Below are 20,058 nucleotides of genomic sequence, written 5' to 3'. Positions count from 1 at the left end.
GAAAAAAAAACAAGGAAATAAACACATTAATAAACAAATGCAAATTCACTTTACTCGACTCAGTTTTTCTTCATCATTCATTTAACTGACTGGCAGCACAGGGAAACACAGGAACATGGGAGCAAATAACACAGACAAAGGGAGACACTGAGCTAAATACACAAGGGAGACACAGGTGGTGCAGTCAGCACAGGTGAGACACATTAGGCAATCAAGGGCAGGGGGCACACAGGAAGACAGGACAAGGACTTCAAAATAAAACAGGAACTAAACTAGGTCAAAGACACACACAAGAAAACAAGACAGGAATTCCAAAGTAAAGGGGGGGGGCACACAAAGGACATGACAAAATTAAACTTACGTATCAGATGTTCATCCTCTAAACGAGTGGCCACTGCCAGCAGTGTGCTGTCATCCACCTCAGAGGACAGGGGGGCGTGACCGAGGGCGGCTGGAGGTCCAGAGGCTGCTGTGGACAACAGGGGGGCGTGACCGAGGGCGGCTGGAGGTCCAGAGGCTGCTGTGGACAACAGGGGGGCGTGACCGAGGGCGGCTGGAGGTCCAAAGGCTGCTGTGGACAACAGGGGGGCGTGACCGAGGGCGGCTGGAGGTCCAGAGGCTGCTGTGGACGGCAGGGGAGCGTGACCGAGGGCGGCTGGTGCTGCAGACGTGGTGCCGTGACCGAGGCCGAGGGTGGGAGCGCGGCCCAGTGAAGCCGAAGGCCCAGCAGACGTGGTGTCGTAGCCGAGGGTGGGAGCGCGGCCCAGTGAAGCCGAAGGCCCAGCAGACGTGGTGTCGTAGCCGAGGGTGGGAGCACGGCCCAGTGAAGCCGAAGGCCCAGCAGACGTGGTGTCGTAGCCGAGGGTGGGAGCACGGCCCAGTGAAGCCGAAGGCCCAGCAGACAGAGAGGCGTGGCCGAGGGTGGGAGCTCTTAGCCGTCCTTTTTTCAAAGCTAAAAACAAAACAGAAAGTAGGACAAACATAGACACTATGAGTTTTGAACAGCAATAAATACAAAAAAAAATACTAGACATAAAAAATGTGTTATACAAGTAAATGTTTGCTTACAAGGTTTGGCTTTGAGGGGGGAAGTCAGCCTTTGCACAGCCTTGGCCAGGTTCTGCTCCGGTATCCTCCTGGCCAAGAGTGAGCAGAGGGAAGAGGAGGAAGTGTGGTGGGAGGTGGGAGCTGTGTGCTGGGCAGCGGCGGCAGCAGGGTCCTGGGTGGGGGCTGCGTGCTGGGCTGTGTGCTGGGCAGCGGCAGCAGCAGGGTCCTGGGTGGGTTGGGATGGTTTTTTTGTAACATATTGCTCTTCCTTCATGGCAACGGCAATTCTGCCAGAAGGAAAGAGCTCCATGTACTCTTTAAAAGATATTTTACTGTGGGCATGATCAATGGAGTCTTTGCTCCCTCCAGTGGGGTCCCTGTTCATGGCTGCCACTAGATAGGCAGCATATCCCAGGGCATTTTCCAGAACCCACTTGAATGATTGCCCCCGAAACACACCAAACTGAATCTCAAAGAGACCCAGCAGGTGTGCTCGGTTTGTTGTATCTCCATTGAGCTTCATCAAGGCATTTTTGGCCTTGACGAGTACGCTCTCTGGAGACAGAGGCTTGACCCAGGGCTTCCCTTTATTAGCCTCCTTCACAGCACAGGCCTCAACAGTGTCAGTGAGGTTGAGGCTGCCGTCTGCCCGCCTCCTGAAGCGAGGTTCCATCTAAATAAAAAAATTAAAATATAAAGAAAACAGAAACAGGTGTTTATATCACAGTTATGAAAGAAGAGATGAACAAAACATTTGATAACACACACACACACACAGCTGTGCATATTATATTGCTATCAGTTATATAATCACCTTGAGTTATACTAGCCTATGTTCTGTCTATGTATATTTTTTCCAACATCACAGAATCACTCAGAAATGTTTTATTCATTCATTTACATGTAAATATCACCACAATAAAACAGAATAGAGAAGCCCTCGTCACGCCCCCCCCCCACACACACACACACACGCCCCGCGTCGGAATTTGTACTGTACTGTAACTGCAATGTGCAGTGACATTCCTGGAGATCTGTTTGTAACCTAATGTTCATTCATTTAATTATTTAGCTCGCTAATGTCCTCAACTGGCAGGTTAACGTTACTTTTTTCCGATATTAACGTTACATTTAATGTACATAAACGTAATATCAGTATGAAAATTAAAAATCACCGACAGCCTACTCCTCACGCCCGCGCGACGTCGGACCCTGTGGGCCTGCTACTGTACTGTACAGTGACATTACTGGAAATCTGTTTGTAACTGAATGTTCATTCATTTAATTATTTAGCTCGCTAATGTCCTCAACAGGCAGGTTAATGTTATTTTTTTCCAGATATTAACGTTACATTTAATGTACACAAAGGTAATATGAGTAGGAAGAGTAAAAATCACTACTGGAAAAGCAAACTGTAACCGTTAACGCAATGGCGACACGACAGGTAACAGTAAACTGCCGTTATTAGCCGGTCGTTAACATTACCGAGCCACAGGTTATTCATCACAAAACAACATTATAAATACATATACGTCTGCCAATTAATTTTACTGACAATATAATTTACTTACTTTCACAATGTAGTAGCAGGTTCGTTGTCGGCTCTGACGGACTTTTTTTTTCCTTTTTTTTCTCCTCTTCTCCTGGTAACCAGAGGCTTGACGCTGATTGGTCAATTCTTGGTAGAGCCCGCCTCCCATTCTTGGTAGCGATACGAGCGGTGATTGGCCACGACCTTAAAATTCTTGGTAGCGATACGAGCGGTGATTGGCCACGACCGAAAATTCTTGGTAGATTCTTGGTAGCATACGGCAACGTGATTGGCTGTCACAGCTCGACTCACAGGCGGCAGGGAGGGCCACGGTGCACACACAGTTGCAGAGACCGTTGTCTGTTAATGATCTGCACACTGTCAACATCAAGAAAGCTTGAGAGTCAAGCTTGAATGACTTAGAATGAAAATTTCTGTGAATTTCAGGCTGAGAGCAGCAGTTTCAACATGAAGCAAGTTATCAGAAGTCAACAGAGGACAACTGGGAAAATAATTCACTATAATTGTTGTTGAGGCAAGATTTGAACCAGCAACCTTCAGGTCTTCAGACCAGCAAGCTAACCACTAGGCTACAGACAGAGACAGTATGTGAGGGGTAAAGAAAACCTTTGATAAGAGGATCACTGGCTTCTGCTTAAAAAAAAAAGTAAGGAATCGAACCCATGACCTCATGATCAATAAACCTTTACTCTGCCACTTCGCCACAGAGAGCACAGACATAAGCATGTTGCCATTGTAATGTGATGATGTGCTGCAAACGGTGGCAGAAGCAATTAATGCATCTCTTAACGAACACCTGTAACCAATTGAGGGTGGGGGAGGGGAGCAGAATTCAACATCACATAACAAGATTGCTCAGCCTGGATTCGAACTAGTGACCTTGGGGTTGGCAAGCGGCCACTTTACCAACTGGACTACAGACAGAGATGTGGAGAACTCTCAGCATTGGGCTGAATGAGAGCAGAGAGCTCCCTGGCTGCATTTAAAAATATTTAAAATTATTATCTAAGTCTCTTTGCATCTTTGACCAGAATTTTAGCCAGAAGACAAGCGTGGCTACAAAACTGGAGAAAATAATTTGTCTAGAGTTTAATTTGCAGAAAAAGTTAAATATTTTAAAAAGTATAAATAGTTAAAAAGAGAAAAGTAATGCCGATAAAGTTCAAAAAAAGCTGCACGTTTTGATATATGAATTGTTGAAATAGCACAACACCTAACACACTAACCATATGGCCACAGAGAACCTGAGTTACAATGAGCTTTATACTATGAGGAATCAAAGACTGTCCAATGACAGCTGAATAATTGGAATCAAAAGTCAAGCAATGATGTGTAATGACTGAGGCAGGAATCGAACCCATGACCATATGATCACTAAGCCTTTACTCTGCCACTCGGCTACAGAGAGCACACTGCTTTCAAGACTGTTGTCTTTCATTGTAATGTGATGATGTGCTGCAAACTGGTACGAGTAATCAAGGAGATAACAAACACCTGTAACCAATTGAAGGCGGGGGAGGAGAGCAGAATTCAACATAACATAACAAGAGTTCTTCCCTTGGATTCGAACCAGTGACCTTAAGGTTGGCAAGTAGCCACCCTAACCCCTACACTACAGTGGAGTTATGGAGAAGAGAGGTTGAGACTTTGATGAATGTGACATTTTTCAATGATGCTTAAAATAAAGAGAAATTAGTATAAATTAGCCACACCAAGTAAGAAGAGGACTTTTTTGTGACCTGTGACTATTTTTTGGTGAATTAAAATGAATTAAAAAGCACTTAACGGCAAGTTACAAAGTTGAGCTCCTTCTCCTGCTGTTGTGAAAAAAATGCATTGGGCTGAATGAGAGCAGAGAGCTCCCTGGCTGCATTTAAAAAATATTTTAAATTATTATCTAAGTCTCTTTGCATTTTTGACCAGAATTTTAGCCAGAAGACAAGTGTGGCTACAAAACTGGAGAAAATAATTTGTCTAGAGTTTAATTTGTGGCCATGCTGACAGTTTAGCCAGAAAAACTCTAGAATGTTTTTTTTGCCTCTATCCACTCTGGCACCACTCTAGCTCTGCTCGTTAGACGCAATACACACACATTATAAAGCTGAAAAAAATCAGAAAAAGTTAAATATTTTAAAAAGTATAAATAGTTAAAAAGAGAAAAGTAATGCCGATAAAGTTCAAAAAAAGCTGCACGTTTTGATATATGAATTGTTGAAATAGCACAAAGTATGAAGGACTAGAAGAAGACCGTAAAAAGGCGGAAGAAAATGGCCAAACAGAAGAACAATAGTGTCACACTAATAATATTGGTTAATCATTCTGACATTTGTGAGAGAAGATAAAGATATATAGCAAACAAAAAAAACATTGCCTACATTAGTAATTAGTGTGACTGCTGAAAGCAGCTGAAAGCAGTCACACTATTGTTCTTCTGTTCGGCCATTTTCTTCCGCCTTTTTACGGTCTTCTTCTAGTCCTTCATACTTTGTGCTATTTCAACAATTCATATATCAAAACGTGCAGCTTTTTTTGAACTTTATCGGCATTACTTTTCTCTTTTTAACTATTTATACTTTTTCAAATATTTAACTTTTTCTGATTTTTTTCAGCGTTATAATGTGTGTGTGTTGCGTCTAACGAGCAGAGCTAGAGTGGTGCTAGAGTGGAGAGAGGCAAAAAAACATTCTAGAGTTTTTCTGGCTAAACTGTCAGCATGGCCACAAATTAAACTCTAGACAAATTATTTTCTCCAGTTTTGTAGCCACACTTGTCTTCTGGCTAAAATTCTGGTCAAAAATGCAAAGAGACTTAGATAATAATTTAAAATATTTTTTAAATGCAGCCAGGGAGCTCTCTGCTCTCATTCAGCCCAATGCATTTTTTTCACAGCAGCAGGAGAAGGAGCTCAACTTTGTAACTTGCTGTTAAGTGCTTTTTAAATCATTTTAATTCACCAAAAAAATAGTCACAGGTCACAAAAAAGTCCTCTTCTTTCTTGGTGTGGCTAATTTCTGCACTTTCCTTACCTTTTTTTTTAAGCAGGAGCCAGTGATCCTCTTATTAAAGGTTTTCTTTGCCCCTCACATACTGTCTCTGCCTGTAGCCTAGTGGTTAGTTTGCTGAGCTGGAGACCTGAAGGTTACTGGTTCAAATCTTGCCTCAATAACAATTATAGTGAATTATTTTCCCAGTCGTCCTCTGTTGACTTCTGATAACTTGCTTCATGTTGAAACTGCTGCTCTCAGCCTGAAATTCACAGAAATTTTCATTCTAAGTCATTCAAGCTTGACTCTCAAGCTTTCTTGGTGTTGACACAGTGTGTTTCCAACAGGTGCAGCTTTGGGCTCGTTAACTTCAGAGTGAGACAGAGTGCAGCTCATCAACAGACAACAGTCTCTGTAACTGTGTGTACACTGTGGCCTAGAGGCAAAGTCAAAGTCTTCTGACCATGAGATTGTGGGTTTGATTCCTACCTTGGTCAACCATTTGTATGGTCATCACTGCTTGCACTATTTTCACAAAAGAGTCCTCTACTTACTTGTTGTGGCTAATTTCTGCACTTTCCTTACTTTTTTTTTTAAGCAGAAGCCAGTGATCCTCTTATCAAAGGTTTTCTTTGCCCCTCACATACTGTCTCTGTCTGTAGCCTAGTGGTTAGGTTGCTGGTTCAAATCTTGCCTCAACAACAATTATAGTGAATTATTTTCCCAGTTGTCCTCTGTTGACTTCTGATAACTTGCTTCATGTTGAAACTGCTGCTCTCAGCCTGAAATTCACAGAAATTTTCATTCTAAGTCATTCAAGCTTGACTCTCAAGCTTTCTTGATGTTGACAGTGTTTCCAACAGGTGCAGCTTTGGGCTCGTTAACTTCAGAGTGAGACAGAGTGCAGATCATTAACAGACAATAGTTTCTTTAACTATGTGTGCACTGTGGCCTAGAGGCAGAGTGGAAGTCTACTGACCATGAGGTTGTGGGTTTGATTCCGACCTTGGTCAAACATTTGTATGGTGATCACTGCTTGCACTATTTGCTAATTCTGCAACAGCGTTCAGCTGCTTTCAGCATTCACACCATTTCCATTCTTGGAAATGCTTTTTCTAGTTTGATACAACATTCAGAACTAGTTAATATTATCCGTGACTTTAGCTTCACACAAAAACAAGACAGAGTTCATAACGTTGAGGAGAGCGGGGTTAGTTACTGTAAAACACAGACATTTCAAGAGGTTACACAGGGTTTCCTCTCTAAATGCTTCTGGCCAGTTACTCACACAACTACCAGACGGTCGACGGCCAGTTTCCATCAGTATTTTAGACGCAGTTCAGTCAATGTGATACTCGGGTATAGGCTACTCAGTATAGCCACTGAAAATGCATAAATACTTCAGTATACCCAGTACAACAAAACTACCTAACTAAAGTAAATGTCAATGGTTCTCAAAGTGGGAGGGTTGACAGGGTTCAAGGGGGTCCACGACTTTTTCTGGACATCTTACCACTTTTTCGTGGATTTTTTTTGAGAAATGTTACCCGTTTCTTCTAAAATTTTTAAAACTTTTAATTTAATTTTTTATTTTTTTAGAAATTTTACCACTTTTTCCTGGATTTTTTTGGAGAAATGTTACCCGTTTCTTCTAAGATTTTTAAAACTTTAAATTTTATTTTTTATTTTTTTAGAAATTTTACCACTTTTTCTGAAAATTTTTACCAGGTATTTACAGTAAAAAAAAAAAAAAAAAAAAAAAGCAAAATTTTTCCTAGAATTTTTTTTGAGAAATGTTACCCGTTTCTTTTAAAATTTTTAAAATTTTTATTTATTTATTTATTTATTTTTTTAGAAATTTTACCACTTTTTCTGATTTTTTTTTACCAGATTTTTCTAAAAAAATTTAAAAAATTGCAAAATTTTACCACTCTTTTCTAAAATGTTTACAATTTTTGGTATATTTTTTTGTGAGAATCTTAACCATTTTTTTCTAGAAATGTTTCAACTTTTTTTTGAGAAATTGTAACACTTTTTTCCAGAAATTTCTCTATAATCTTTCAAAAATGTAGCTACGCCTAATTTACAGTAAACGTACATTGATTGTTTGTGTATTTCTGGTGTTTGCTTCAAAATTTTCCATTGTATATTGCTAAACTGTCTGTGTTAACCTCCGGTGGCCTTGCATACCACGTGATTGCTACTATATTTTATCTGGTCCTATGCCTGTGCAATCCAAATGTGTTTTTATTGATGTATAATGTTTGTGTTGATTGAATGTTTGTTTTTCTATACTGTGAAACACTCTGTGTATGTTGCATAACAGAATTCAACTTCTCAATGAAGACAGACAGGCAGATAGTTCCATTGCTTTTGGGTTTTTTTTACTTGCTTTTCACACACAAAGACAAACATGAATGACAAACATTTGTAAACTTAGCCACGCCCCCAGCAGGCAATCAGCCCATTGATACGCATACTACGATGGGTAGTAGTAGGAGGCTGAATGAGAGGCTCTAACTTCCTCTATCATCAAGCCCCAGCCATTCTGTTTATTAACAGCCGAGAAATCATCTTTCTGAGGATGATTGTAACCTGAGGAAATTTCACCATTTTTTTTTGCCAATACCAAGGATCACTGTGAATGTTTCCCCATCTTTCTTCTGGTACCAGAACACATAAAAGCCGCCACACTGGTCAGTTCCTTCACAGCTGAAGGAGACTGATCCACCAACTCTCCTAGTCAATGATAACTGGTCCTGAACCAGCTCTGCTGCCATGGCGACCAGTGCTGCAGAGACACGGACAGGTAGATGAAGGTCAGAGTGACAGTAGGGTTGACAGGTAGAGCGTGTTGGCTCCTGATTGGCTGGAAACACTCACCTGAACACAGCCAGCACAGAGCAGCAGCTGGCAAGGCAAGGCAAGGCAATTTTATTTGTATAGCCCGTTTTTACAAACAGTTTGTCTCAAAGGGCTTTACATGGCATCGTAACAACATCCTCTGTCCTTAGACCCTCACATCGACTGAGGAAAAACTCCATGGAAACCCTTTTAACAGGGAAAAGTCGGAGAAACCTCAGGGTGAGCAACAGGGGAGGGATCCCTCACCCAGGACGGACAGACGTGCAATAGATGTTGTTACAGACAAGAAAACAGTTTACGGTTTGTCACAGAATGTGCGAAATATGGAAATGTTAGCAGGAGTTGATGAAGGCAGTCTCTGGTGAGGGGAGGGGGCGGGGGGGGGGGCAGGGAGAGCTGGCCAGCTCGATGGGAGGGCTGGGTGGCAGATTGGTCCATGGGAAGGAAGGGGAGGCCGGTCTAACAGCAGGGGAAGGGGAGGGAGGGGGGGGAGCTGGGAGGGAGGAAGAGCATGTTGTGCAGTGGTGTTTCCTCTGGAGAAGCTGAGGAGAAGTGGAGCTCTGATGCTGCTGAGGCCCAACAAGGACCAGCTGTGAGCTCAGACGAGGCCACGTGGTTTCTGACATAGATATATATAAGAACTAGATGACTCACCCGCAGCTGTTTCCCAATGACAAAGCGTAGCCAGTACGGCGGCCATCTTGGTAAGGGCAACTCTCTCCCTCAGAGCATTAAGCCTATGGTGCATGTTCTGCTATAATGACCATAACTTGCTCAGTTTTTGTCCGATTTCAAAACGGTTTGATTTTTATGAACATTTATGCAGTTATGATGCAGCATATTTAGAATCACGGATAATTTTAATAATGTATTTTTTTTGTAAAAGTAACATTACAGTGACATTATGCAAATAGTTAAAGTAATAGCTACATACTGATTTATTTTTCACAGAGTTATGAATCGTTTTTTTTAGTGCAGATGACTGGATCACCTATCTACTGCACTGTAACTGCAGCCAGAGTCAGAGACAGTTGCCCGTCCTCATATGGCCGACTGTGAGCTACGCCTGCGTGTAGTCCGATCTACCCCCTTGGTTTCTGACGGCTCCTCAAACTCCCATCAGCCCCTGCTGCTCACACTCATTTGTCTTATTACCTACACCTGTGACTGCAGTGAAAAGGGTTAGACTGGCTGTTGTTTCTGACTGGATGCATATGCATTTAGTTTCTGCTTATTTTGTTGGAGTTTGTTGAAACTGTATATGCAGAGTCCAATCCTAATATTTTGGTGAAGGTAAAATATCGATTTTTTCTTCTACTGATACACAAAATGAGTAAATTAATTAAAAAATGTAGAAGTGAATTTCTTTCTTCTGCTTCGTTGATTTGAAAAACAAGTTCATGTGTTTATTTAAACCCAAATAAAAAAGTAAGTCAGAGAAGCCTGACACTTATTTAGGATTATATTGAATGTTATTTTAATGGCTGTTGTTTTATGTATATTATAAATCTTTGCATGAAACAACCAGAGGAATGGCAGGACATGGAGTCTCTCCCATCTGAAACAGACAGGCCTCCACTACTTTGTGTATTGTAATGGAACGACTTTAAACATTAGTATCAGACTATTATAACACTGAGTAATAATCTCTTTGTGGCTTTCTGTTCTGCTGTTGGTGCTTTAATACAAAATGCAGATGAAGACTGCCGCCCTGTGGTTAGTTAGAGGAAGCGCAAGGACAAGGATTATTATTATCAGGTTACGTTCACTTACTTTGTATTTTCAAATACAGGTCAAATGTGTCAAATGTGCTGTAATGGAAACTTTACCATCCCCAATATCACCCCAGTTGTTTTTGAGGAAAATGCAAAGCTCGGGTTGTGCTGAAAAGAGACTAGTCTTTAATTTTGATCTTGGTATATCTAGCAACAGTTCTCTGGATGAACATAGAGCTCTGCCTGGATTTCGGACCTGTAAGTTCCACAAGATATAGGGGAGCCAGCCTAGTTAAAATCTTAAAATAAGTAATAACATTTTAAAATAAATTCTAAAACGGATGGGAAGCCAGTGGAGGGAGGCAGAACAGGGGGGATGTGTTCACGTTTTTTGGTGCCAGTCAGAAGGCGAGCAGCAGCATTCTGCACCAGCTGCGGAGTAAGCTAATGGTCTAGACCTTGTCAGGTTGAAAAAACAGGAAAACCGACATGCGTGTTTGTTTATTCCAAGAGAGGACAAACAATGACGTTCCGGTTAACTATTTATTAAATTGGATCATCAAAGGAAACAGATACAAGAAACTCTCCTGTTCAAGAAATCGCAGTCTGCAAGCAGTTAGCTGCAACCACCATCCCAAGAGAGCCAGAATTCTCTGTCATCTGCCTAAGACAAAAACATTACATTCATTACATTCAGGTGGGGAATGGCGGGGCCCTGTCACACAACACAGCACGACTGACTTAATCCTCGTTTACCACACCATTTATAATTATACACATTGGACTTTGACATATGTATTACATTAATCACATCCTGCTCTCTGCTCCATGATCCTGTTACTCTCTTTGCCCTCCACCTTTTGCACCGTTAATCTTTTTCTGGCCCTCCGAGGTGTTTTTGTGGGGGTTTCTTCTGGATCATAGATCCTTTTTCTGATGCTCCTTTTTCTTTTACTACTCGTGCCACCTCATCAGCACACCATGACCCAGGCTTTTGTGCAAAACTAAGACCCTAATGGTTCTTCTATCCATAAATTGTGACACAAGCGCTTCTGTGACAACTGGCTCCACATGGAACTGAAAGTTCCTGCGTTCCGCTCTCCACTTTCACAAACCAACTCATTCTGGGGCTGCCTGTGACCTGTGGGGATTTTGGCGCAGTCTTAAAAGTTCACTGAGAGGCAACAGATGCATCTAGATCTATGCATATAGTTTCTATGGTGGATATTCATGAAGAGAAACAGGAGTTCAAATAAAGGGCAAACATTAAGAAAGATTAAAACAATAGGCAAGGCAAGGCAAGGCAATATTAAGAGTAAATGTTAAATGATTATATACTAAATGCAAACACACTTTGATTAAGGAAAAGTAGTATAGGATCTACACATTTTGTATTTTCTTCTTCCAACATATAAGCCATTACACACAGACAATTTTACACTACATTGTTACTGAACAATCAATAAAAGACTTGACTAAATCTGTTTCATATATTGTCTTAACATGACTTGGATCTTTTCCTTTGAATATCAGAGAAGTTCAGACAAACAAAAAATAACGTTCATGCTGATAGGTAGATATAATGGCAGATTATTAAAAATGAGACATGAACAGAACACAGCTGAAAACTTCAAATACTAACATGATTAAACTTGACATTTAAAGACTTGAAAAAAACAACAACACAAACCTACTGAGAGATTTTCAGATGTACGTTTTAGGAGAGATTCCAAACTTCTATGTTTCTTTGGTGATCATCATCGTATTAGGTCTTAGCATGAATAATGAAATCAGACTGTCAGATGTTGTGATTTATTTATGACTATGAATGTTGTGATTTATTGGTTTATTTATGACTCCCAAACCATTTTTCAAAGATGAACTGTGAGTGTAAATGTAATTTCATGTTTTTTGACCCACAATTGTCGCCCAGCTTGCACATTTCATCAAGACTTTGAATCGCTTCAGCTTTACGGTATTCCCACCCTCTAGGAATTTCTCCTCTGCCCTGGAACTTTAATTGATAGTGTTCCTCCAGATTTGTTTTAAATCGAGACACAAACCATTTCCAGTATGCCAGTTTAGACTCATCAGGGGTAATGCTCCAGTTAGCAAACCTTGGTCCAGCAGTTCGGTACTGTTTATAGGGAACGACCTCATCTGAATCATGTCGAGGGTGAAATTTTTGATCACTTGCAACATTTGTTGTGCAGAATTCAATGGCCAGTTCCACAGTGTTTCTATAATGCCATCCATTGACTGCTTCGGATCGATGAAAAATGACACTGTGGTCAGAACCACTGTGGTCTTCCAAAGTGTTGGTGCAAACAGCTCCACAGAATGGGCATGTTTCCCAGCAGCACTTGCACAGCTGATCAATCAGGATTTGATCAGGCTTCTGTCTCGATGTCATAATCATATCCAATGAGAGGTTTTTCATCTCCTCCATGATGGGTTGAAGACCTTTTTCTATCTCTCCTTTCAGAAAGTCAAAATTGTTTATGTCTTTGAAGTTTTCAGAACATATTACTTCAAATGTGAGCTCATCTTTTAATGAACTGAAAAATTCTTCCAGCCACATGTCTGTGTCTCCTTTCTGAGTTGTGACTTTCTCTGTTGCAGTAAATAAAGCCTGGTTCACAAGATTTTTCAGGTCATCAACATTTTTCCCAAGTATATGTTGTGCTTTATCCCTGTGTGATGAGAAGATGTATTTCTCTACCTCCTCATTAATAAACCTCTCTACTTGTTTCCTTGGCTGTCGGATGTACTTGATGAAATCATCAAAGTTCTCTTTCTCTGCCAGTGACGTCAACACATGTTTCTCCAGGTTCAGTCTGTTTCCATTGAATGCTGGGAAACTGCACCTCATCTCTCCAGCGAGATCAATAGCAGTCTTGTTCCAGACCGCCTCAGCAGTGGAATCCTTCAGTTTGTCACAGATCAGTTCTGCAAGTACAACAGCAGAGGAGCTTTCTTTACAGTAGCTTCTGAATATTTTGTAGTATTGATCCCTGTTGCTTTCTAAATACATGAATGCATCATTCTTCTTCTTGAATTTGTTGTGGGACTCTGAAAGCCAACACCCTGCTCTGTCAAACACATACAGTGAGAGATCAACTGTGAACTTCTTCTTCAGAGCATATTTCCTCTCTGATTCAAATTCTGTCACTTTGTCTTTAACATGTTTGGCCACTTCTCGCAAATAAGTTGAACTGTAGCCACTTGTAGCTACAGGTTTGTTCTGGATTGTTTCAAGTGACTGTTTTTCAACCTCGTCAATCAGGGATCTGATCAGTTGTTTGTCTTCAAACTGTAAAGAGCCTTTGAAGAAGCTGACTACTACTTGCAACACCTTCTGGACCACATACTGAGAGTAATCACCAGCCACTGATATGTTTTTGTATTTGCCACTGTTTCTGCATTCATCTATTAGTTTCCATTCAAATCCAAGCTCATGGAGGATATTTGCCTGATCTTCCTCCAAGTTGATGTCTTCAATAGGTTTTATACCTTCAGTTAGTTCTTTCACCAAGCCGCTCCAAAGAGAGTCAAACTGCTGTTTCAGTTTCTCTTCATCTTTTGCCTTGTCTTTCAACTTCTGAGCGAGCTCTTTGCTTTTCTGGAGCAGCTTCTTCTCAAACTCTGTCTTCTGACCATCAAGCTTTTTACGAGCCTTTTTCTGCTGGATAACTTCATCCAGTTTTCTTTTCACTCCTCCCACCAGTTCATCATGCAACTCCTTGATCTTGGTTTCAAATCGGCCTCGCCACTGAACCAACATTTCTTTGTCTCTGTCGTCAACAAAGTACCTTTTCATGTCTTCCGTGGTCTCTTCATATGTTTTGCTCATTTGTTTAGCCAGATCACTGAGCTCAATCTTATCAAGTTTTCCATTTTCAATCCTGTTATACATCTGGTTTTCAATTGTCAACATGTTGCTCCTCAGGGCCCAGGTCCAGTCCCCGTACTGGACCTCAAGTTTTCTGTACACTGCAATTTCAAGGGTGTTTTTGAAGCTGAAGACAAAGTTTTCACTCATTAGGGCGTTCCACAGGTCCTGAACTTTGCTTTTGAACTGTGACAGAGTAAACACAGTAGACTGTGAAGCTTTAGAGACAATTAAGTTCTTCAGGTCTTGGATGCTCTCACTATAACCTGGATTTGGAGGAGCCATAGGTGGACTTCCCTCCCATAGCTGGGCAAAGTATTTCACATCTTTTTGCACATCAAATGCAATGATGTCACTGAAACACTTGACATCACAGACCTCCTCTTTGGCAGCTAGTTGGGCCATCTGGTCCAGTTTCTCTTGTAGGCATCTCTTTCCATCCATGTTCTTCTCTGCAGCTGAAATATCTGTAACATTCTGGTGAACAAACACACAACTTGGAGAAAGTTTAACTCTCTTCATCCTCATGAAAGCCTGGACAACAATCTGCAGAACATCTTGCAGGTCAGCTGGATTCTCTCCAAAGATGTTGATCAATGTCATGTTTCCCAGACCAACAACAAAGGTTGCCAGTTCATTGTCGTGGTTTAGAGTGGTGTTACCTGCTAGTTCAAGAGCTCGCAGTCCTTCAGTGTCCACCACCAGAACATAGTCAAACTTCAACTCTGTCTTCATCTCCTCTGACACTTTGACCAGCTGCATGAAGGCCCCCTTGGTGCATCTGCCAGCACTCACTGCAAACTGTAACCCAAACATGGCATTCAGCATGGTTGACTTTCCACTGCTTTGTACGCCCAAAACTGACAACACAAAAACTCTCTTGTCGCCCAGTTTCTTGATGACTGCATCTAAAAGACTAGAGACCCATGTTAGAGGCACATGACCTGCATCACCATCCATCAGCTCCATGGGATGTCCTGATATCATCAGCTCTGCAGCCAGCTCAGGGTATTTAGACCAGTCAGTATGTTCACTCTGTGTTTCTTTCTGCAGATCTTTATGGGCTTCATAGATCTGTCCCATTTCTCTGAAGATGTGCTCCAAGTCAAAAGTTGCTTTCTGTAGTTTTTTGCGTATGTGTTTAAGTTCTTCTTGTTTTGTTTTTAACATCTTGTCATGATCTTCCTTCTCAGATTTCTTCTGCATGGCCAAGACCTCAGACCACTTCTCATCATATCTCTGGAGAATTGATGTGACATCACCTGTGGAGAGGGCGTCCATTAAGATCTGAGTCCATTTCAGGGAATATTCTTTGTCTGTGGATGTCAAAGGTGAGATACTTTTAATGAATAACTTGACCAGTTGACTGCAGGGAACATCACATTGTTGTTGTCTTATTTTCTTCAGTTTTTCTTCTCTTTCAGTTTTTTCCTTCTCTGTGTTGTTTCCTTTGAGGTGATACAGTTCTTTGTGTGTTCTGCACCACTCATGCCACAGTCGGCCATGACAAGGAAGAAATTCATCTTTGATTTTTGAAACATCCTTCCCCTTAAGTAAATCCACTATTTCCATAGCAGCAGATTTCCCTGTTTGACAGACTGTGTCAGCTTCATCCACTCTGATTCCAGAGACCTGGGCCATGGTTTCAAGCTGGAAGGATGTATGTGGTCCAGACAAGATCTCTCTAATTACCCTTTTTAATTCCTCAGAAATATTTGACTGGCTTTTGTCTTTTAGACCCATTTTGTATTTTCCCTTTTTCATCTGACCTGCACGACAATCATTATCAGCAATGAGACAGATGAGAGGCTTATCAGAGTTAAAAAGAGTTGAGATCACCGTTGTACTTTTGGAACCTTTTTCCAAGGTTGACACAAGAACAACATTGACAGAAGATTTTTCAGTCAGTATGTCACGTTGTTTCTCCATTGACAGAGCGTCACCATGAATATTACAGAAGGCAGTGCAGTCAGTGAAGGCATCATTGGGTTTCCCAGCAGGACAGTACCAGGCGATCTCTGCTACCCCATCCATCAGATGGCGAGACTTGGTGCTACCTGGACAGTCTCTGTGGAAGAAGGTGTTGTGACGGTTGTTAATCAAAGTGTTGATCAGCTGAGATTTAGACACTGACAGTGAACCCAGGCGGAAGAATGACACCATGGGTGTCTCAGCTTCACAGATGGGCAAACTCTTCATGGTGATGGTGGTTGAATTATCTTTGACTTCAGTTTTTTTCCATGTTTTTCTTATTTGTCTGAATGTCCACAGAGGACACTCAACTTCCATTGTGACTGGGTCAGGGACAAGTAAAGGTAAGGCATACTGACACTGTGAGAGCTTGGTCACCATGTTCTGCTTCAGGAAGCTGTCTGAGCAGTGAAACACTGCCATTTGAACGTCCATTGGATGAATGTGAGTCTGACTTGATTGGTCACAGCCGGTATCGCTGCTCAAAAACTCTTCAAAGTCACAAGTTTCAGACACTGCAATAGGGGTTGAATGGCTCGCCTCAGCACTGTCTTGTCTTACAGATATATATCTGGCTCTGTAGTCTAACATCATCAACCTCTGAAGAAACGTACAAGCTAGATCTTCCTCAGATATTTCATTGTCCTGTTTCACTGGTCGGTCTACTTGAAGAAAATCTGCTGGTGACAACTTCTGTCTGGTCTTTCCAGATGCAATGGCTCCAACAACCATGATGGTTTTATTTGATGTGTTTTGGGCTGGTGTCCTTCCAAAAACCTTTTCGTTGAACTGACCACGTCCTGTTGGTTTCAGACTTAGGTTTTTAGTTTGAATCTTGAGCTCTGCTCCAGGCTCACTCAGTTCAACACCAACATCTGTGCGCATCCTGATGGAGTAGACCATGTTGTGTTTAAGGTTCTTTAGAGTGAAAGTGTAGACCTCCTCCCCAGTGTCTGTGCTCTGCCATTGACTGCGGTCTGTGCTCTGCCACTGCCTGCTGTCCTCCTCCTTGAACTCAATGATGTACCTTCTTACATTACACTTTAGGACAGTTGGGGCGCTCCATGCCAGAGTGATGGAGTTTGCTGTCACGTCAGTGACTCTTACCTGAGTTGGTGGACCAGGTCTGAGGGTCACAGCTGTGCAGATGTCACTGCTGACAGTGTAGCTGAGTTTGCCCACAGCTGTGACTCTGATCTCATACTCAGTGTTTGGTCTGAGTCCTGACAGAGTCACTTCCTCCTGGTTCTTCTTCAGTGGTTCAGATGCCCACTGAGGGTTTCCTTCCTGTTTGATTCTGTGTTCTACTCTGTACTCTACAGATCCAGGATCTGGTTCAGGTGCTGCTCCGACTGTTACTGTGTCATATGAAACAGCAGCAGCTGTTGTTGGGGTGGCAGGTTTTGATGGAGGAACAAAGTGGACTGGTTCATCTGATCCATCCTCATACATGCAAATACACGCCCCTGGATGATGTCCATCATATTTAGCTGCAGATATGAATCTGGTGTCATCACTGCTGTTCACCATCTTCAGTTCTTTGAACAGTTGTAGTTGTCTCCTCATAGTCTGTCTGGTCTCAGTGGTGAGCCAGTCTGAGTCTCTGGTGGTTAGATCAGAAGATTCTCCAGCTGTGTCCATCATTCCTGCTGGTGTCAGGTGATTGGACAGTTTGACCAGGAAATTATCAGGCTGCTCTACTGAGGTAAATGAAAAGCACACAACATTTTTGATGTTTAAATCAAAGAAGAGGTTATCCAAGTCATTATCCATCTTCACATCTAGTTCCACCAGCTGCTGAAGGAAGGACTTCAGTGTGTCTGATTCCTTCCCCTTGGTTTTTAGCCACTGATCCAGGTCTTTACTGTTGAATGGTGACTTCTCATGTGCCTTGAGGATCTCCTGCAGGACACTTTCCTCTTCCCCACCCCCTCGGATTGAAGGAAGCACTGACCCGAGCTTCTGCATGAAGTCATACTTGTAGTGTTTGCACATCTGCATCAAATCCTGAACCTTCTTTTCCATGGAAGGAAATGTTGCTGCTGCTGTGCCTCTCAGCAGGTCTCTGCATCTCATCTCTGTCTGGTTCAAACTCTCTATAGTTTCTGAAGAGTTTCTAATGAGAGCACTGCTGATTTCTCTTTGGAGTCTTGCTGCTCTTGGATCCAGCTTCACCAGAGGGTAGAGCCACACCCTGAGAGGAACAGCATGTTCTCCATCCTCTCCCAGCATCTTAGGAAGATCTCTGTAAACACTCACAGCCTCACTGAAGGACGTTGGGTTGGAGGGTAACTTGAAGTCTCCATGAAACGTGCAGCTAAACTTTTCAACTGCTGCTTTCTCTTCTTCATTCATGTTGAAAGATGCTTCACAGTTTACTGTGAGGAATTTCAGTTTACTGAACATGACTTTCACCTCCCCCTCCACTTGTTTCTTATCTTCCTCTGACGATGATTCTCTGTCAAACACAAAGTAAGCACCAGCTCCATACAAGATGGCTGTGACCACATGAGTGGCAGTGTCGTCCTCAAACACATTAGGATGAGTCACCTGTCCACGACCCAGGTGAGCCATCGTTAATGATTCAAACCTTGTTGTTGTTTTGTATTTAAGAGTCATTCGGGCTTGTTTGTCAGATTTCTTTGTGTCTTGGAAGTATTTTGCTGATCCATCCACATTCACCAGTCCTCCCAAGATGCTCAGCTTTAGATAGCCAGAGATCTGTAATGAGTTTGACTTCTCTTCTATTGAATCTGATGTGGTGACATTGACGTCAGTCTTATTTTGTTGTTTAACACTTGTATTATTTTTCAGCTGATCTGGATCCCACAGAGTTACACCTGTTGACACATTGACACAATGTTGAGAATTAACACAGTAGTTTTGAAGCTGTGTATTTATTCATGTTAAAGGGATAGTTCAACATTTTGGTAAATTGGCCCATTGCCATAATCGCTATAGTCATAGCAGTAGGTTTGTTACTTTTATTTGTCGGTGCAAGCTATTTTTAGCACGGCGGAGCAGAGCGGCAAGCTGCTTAGAGCTACACCATGGAGGCTAACGGGATTTCTTGGTTTCCCTCATCAAACTAATCAAATACACAATCCAACAACTCCAAAACGCTCTGGTGGACAAGTTGTGACCTGCACATTCACCACACTATGAGATAATAACGGAACATTACAAGACGGAGTTGTTTTAGAGGTAAATTCATGCAAAACCGCTGATGCGTGTTGCCTTCAGGGACAGTTTTTCATCAAGCTGTCTCTGCATTTACCTTGAAAACGATTCTGTCTCGTAACGTTCCATTATTATCTCATAGCGTGGTGAATGTGCAGGTCGCAATTTGTCCACCGGAGTGTTTTGGAGTTGTTGGATTGTGTATTTGATGAGTTTGATGATGGAAACTAAGAAATCCCATTCGCCAAAATGTTGAACTATCCCTTTAAGATTAAACGAGGCCCTGAACACATCATCAGGTCCTACCTGGAACAAGATGGTCTCTCCTGCAGTCATACAGCATGCCAAGCTGGAATGGTCTTCCCAGGGCTGCCGTCTCTATGGTCTCATCACCAGCTGAGGCCATGATGTCGTTACACTTCAAACTGGAAAACAAACACACAAACTACTTAATTATCTGGCGTATTTTGAACATAAGAGAGCGTAATATGAATTAAAATAGTAATTTCCAACAGTGACAAGCAATATTTCTGTGCATTCCTACATTTACACAAGCACTACACACAGTCAGGAGCAGGTGTAGATTTTCTGAGTAGCTACGAAAAGATCAGCGCTACTAAAAGATTGATGAATGCGAAAATCCATTTAAATTTCCTGCTGCACACGGTTTACACACAAATCTGTGCTGAATGAGACCCAAAGAGTTTATGACAGTTGATAGACCTCTGTATGCATATGTAAGTTATTGTGGCTCACTTTGCTATACTTTGTTACTTTGTAAAGATTTAATTTACCCCGGCCCATCGTGGTCAAATTTCTACATCTGAAGGACAAGCTTGCTGTTCTTGACAG

The 20,058-nt window shown here is 41.9% G+C and overlaps 1 protein-coding gene across 1 annotated transcript; it reads right to left on the bottom strand.

Moving 5' to 3' along the window:
* Positions 1-10,342: 10,342 nt before the first annotated feature.
* LOC146959879 (interferon-induced very large GTPase 1-like) lies at positions 10,343-19,613 on the bottom strand. Its single transcript, XM_085772810.1, has 3 exons — positions 19,513-19,613; positions 12,084-18,866; positions 10,343-10,419 (listed from the first exon to the last, which is right to left on the bottom strand). The coding sequence occupies exons 1-3, from the start codon at positions 19,610-19,612 to the stop codon at positions 10,343-10,345; spliced, it is 6,960 nt and encodes a 2,319-aa protein (XP_085628936.1). The 5' UTR covers position 19,613.
* Between the last annotated feature and the right edge of the window lie 445 nt (positions 19,614-20,058).

This window comes from Trachurus japonicus, unplaced genomic scaffold (genome assembly GCF_045865225.1).
Source record: "Trachurus japonicus isolate A0001 unplaced genomic scaffold, Traja_1.0 AP030951.1".
Classification (NCBI taxonomy): Eukaryota; Metazoa; Chordata; class Actinopteri; order Carangiformes; family Carangidae; genus Trachurus; species Trachurus japonicus.
This window is presented reverse-complemented; position numbering and strand designations above follow the sequence as displayed.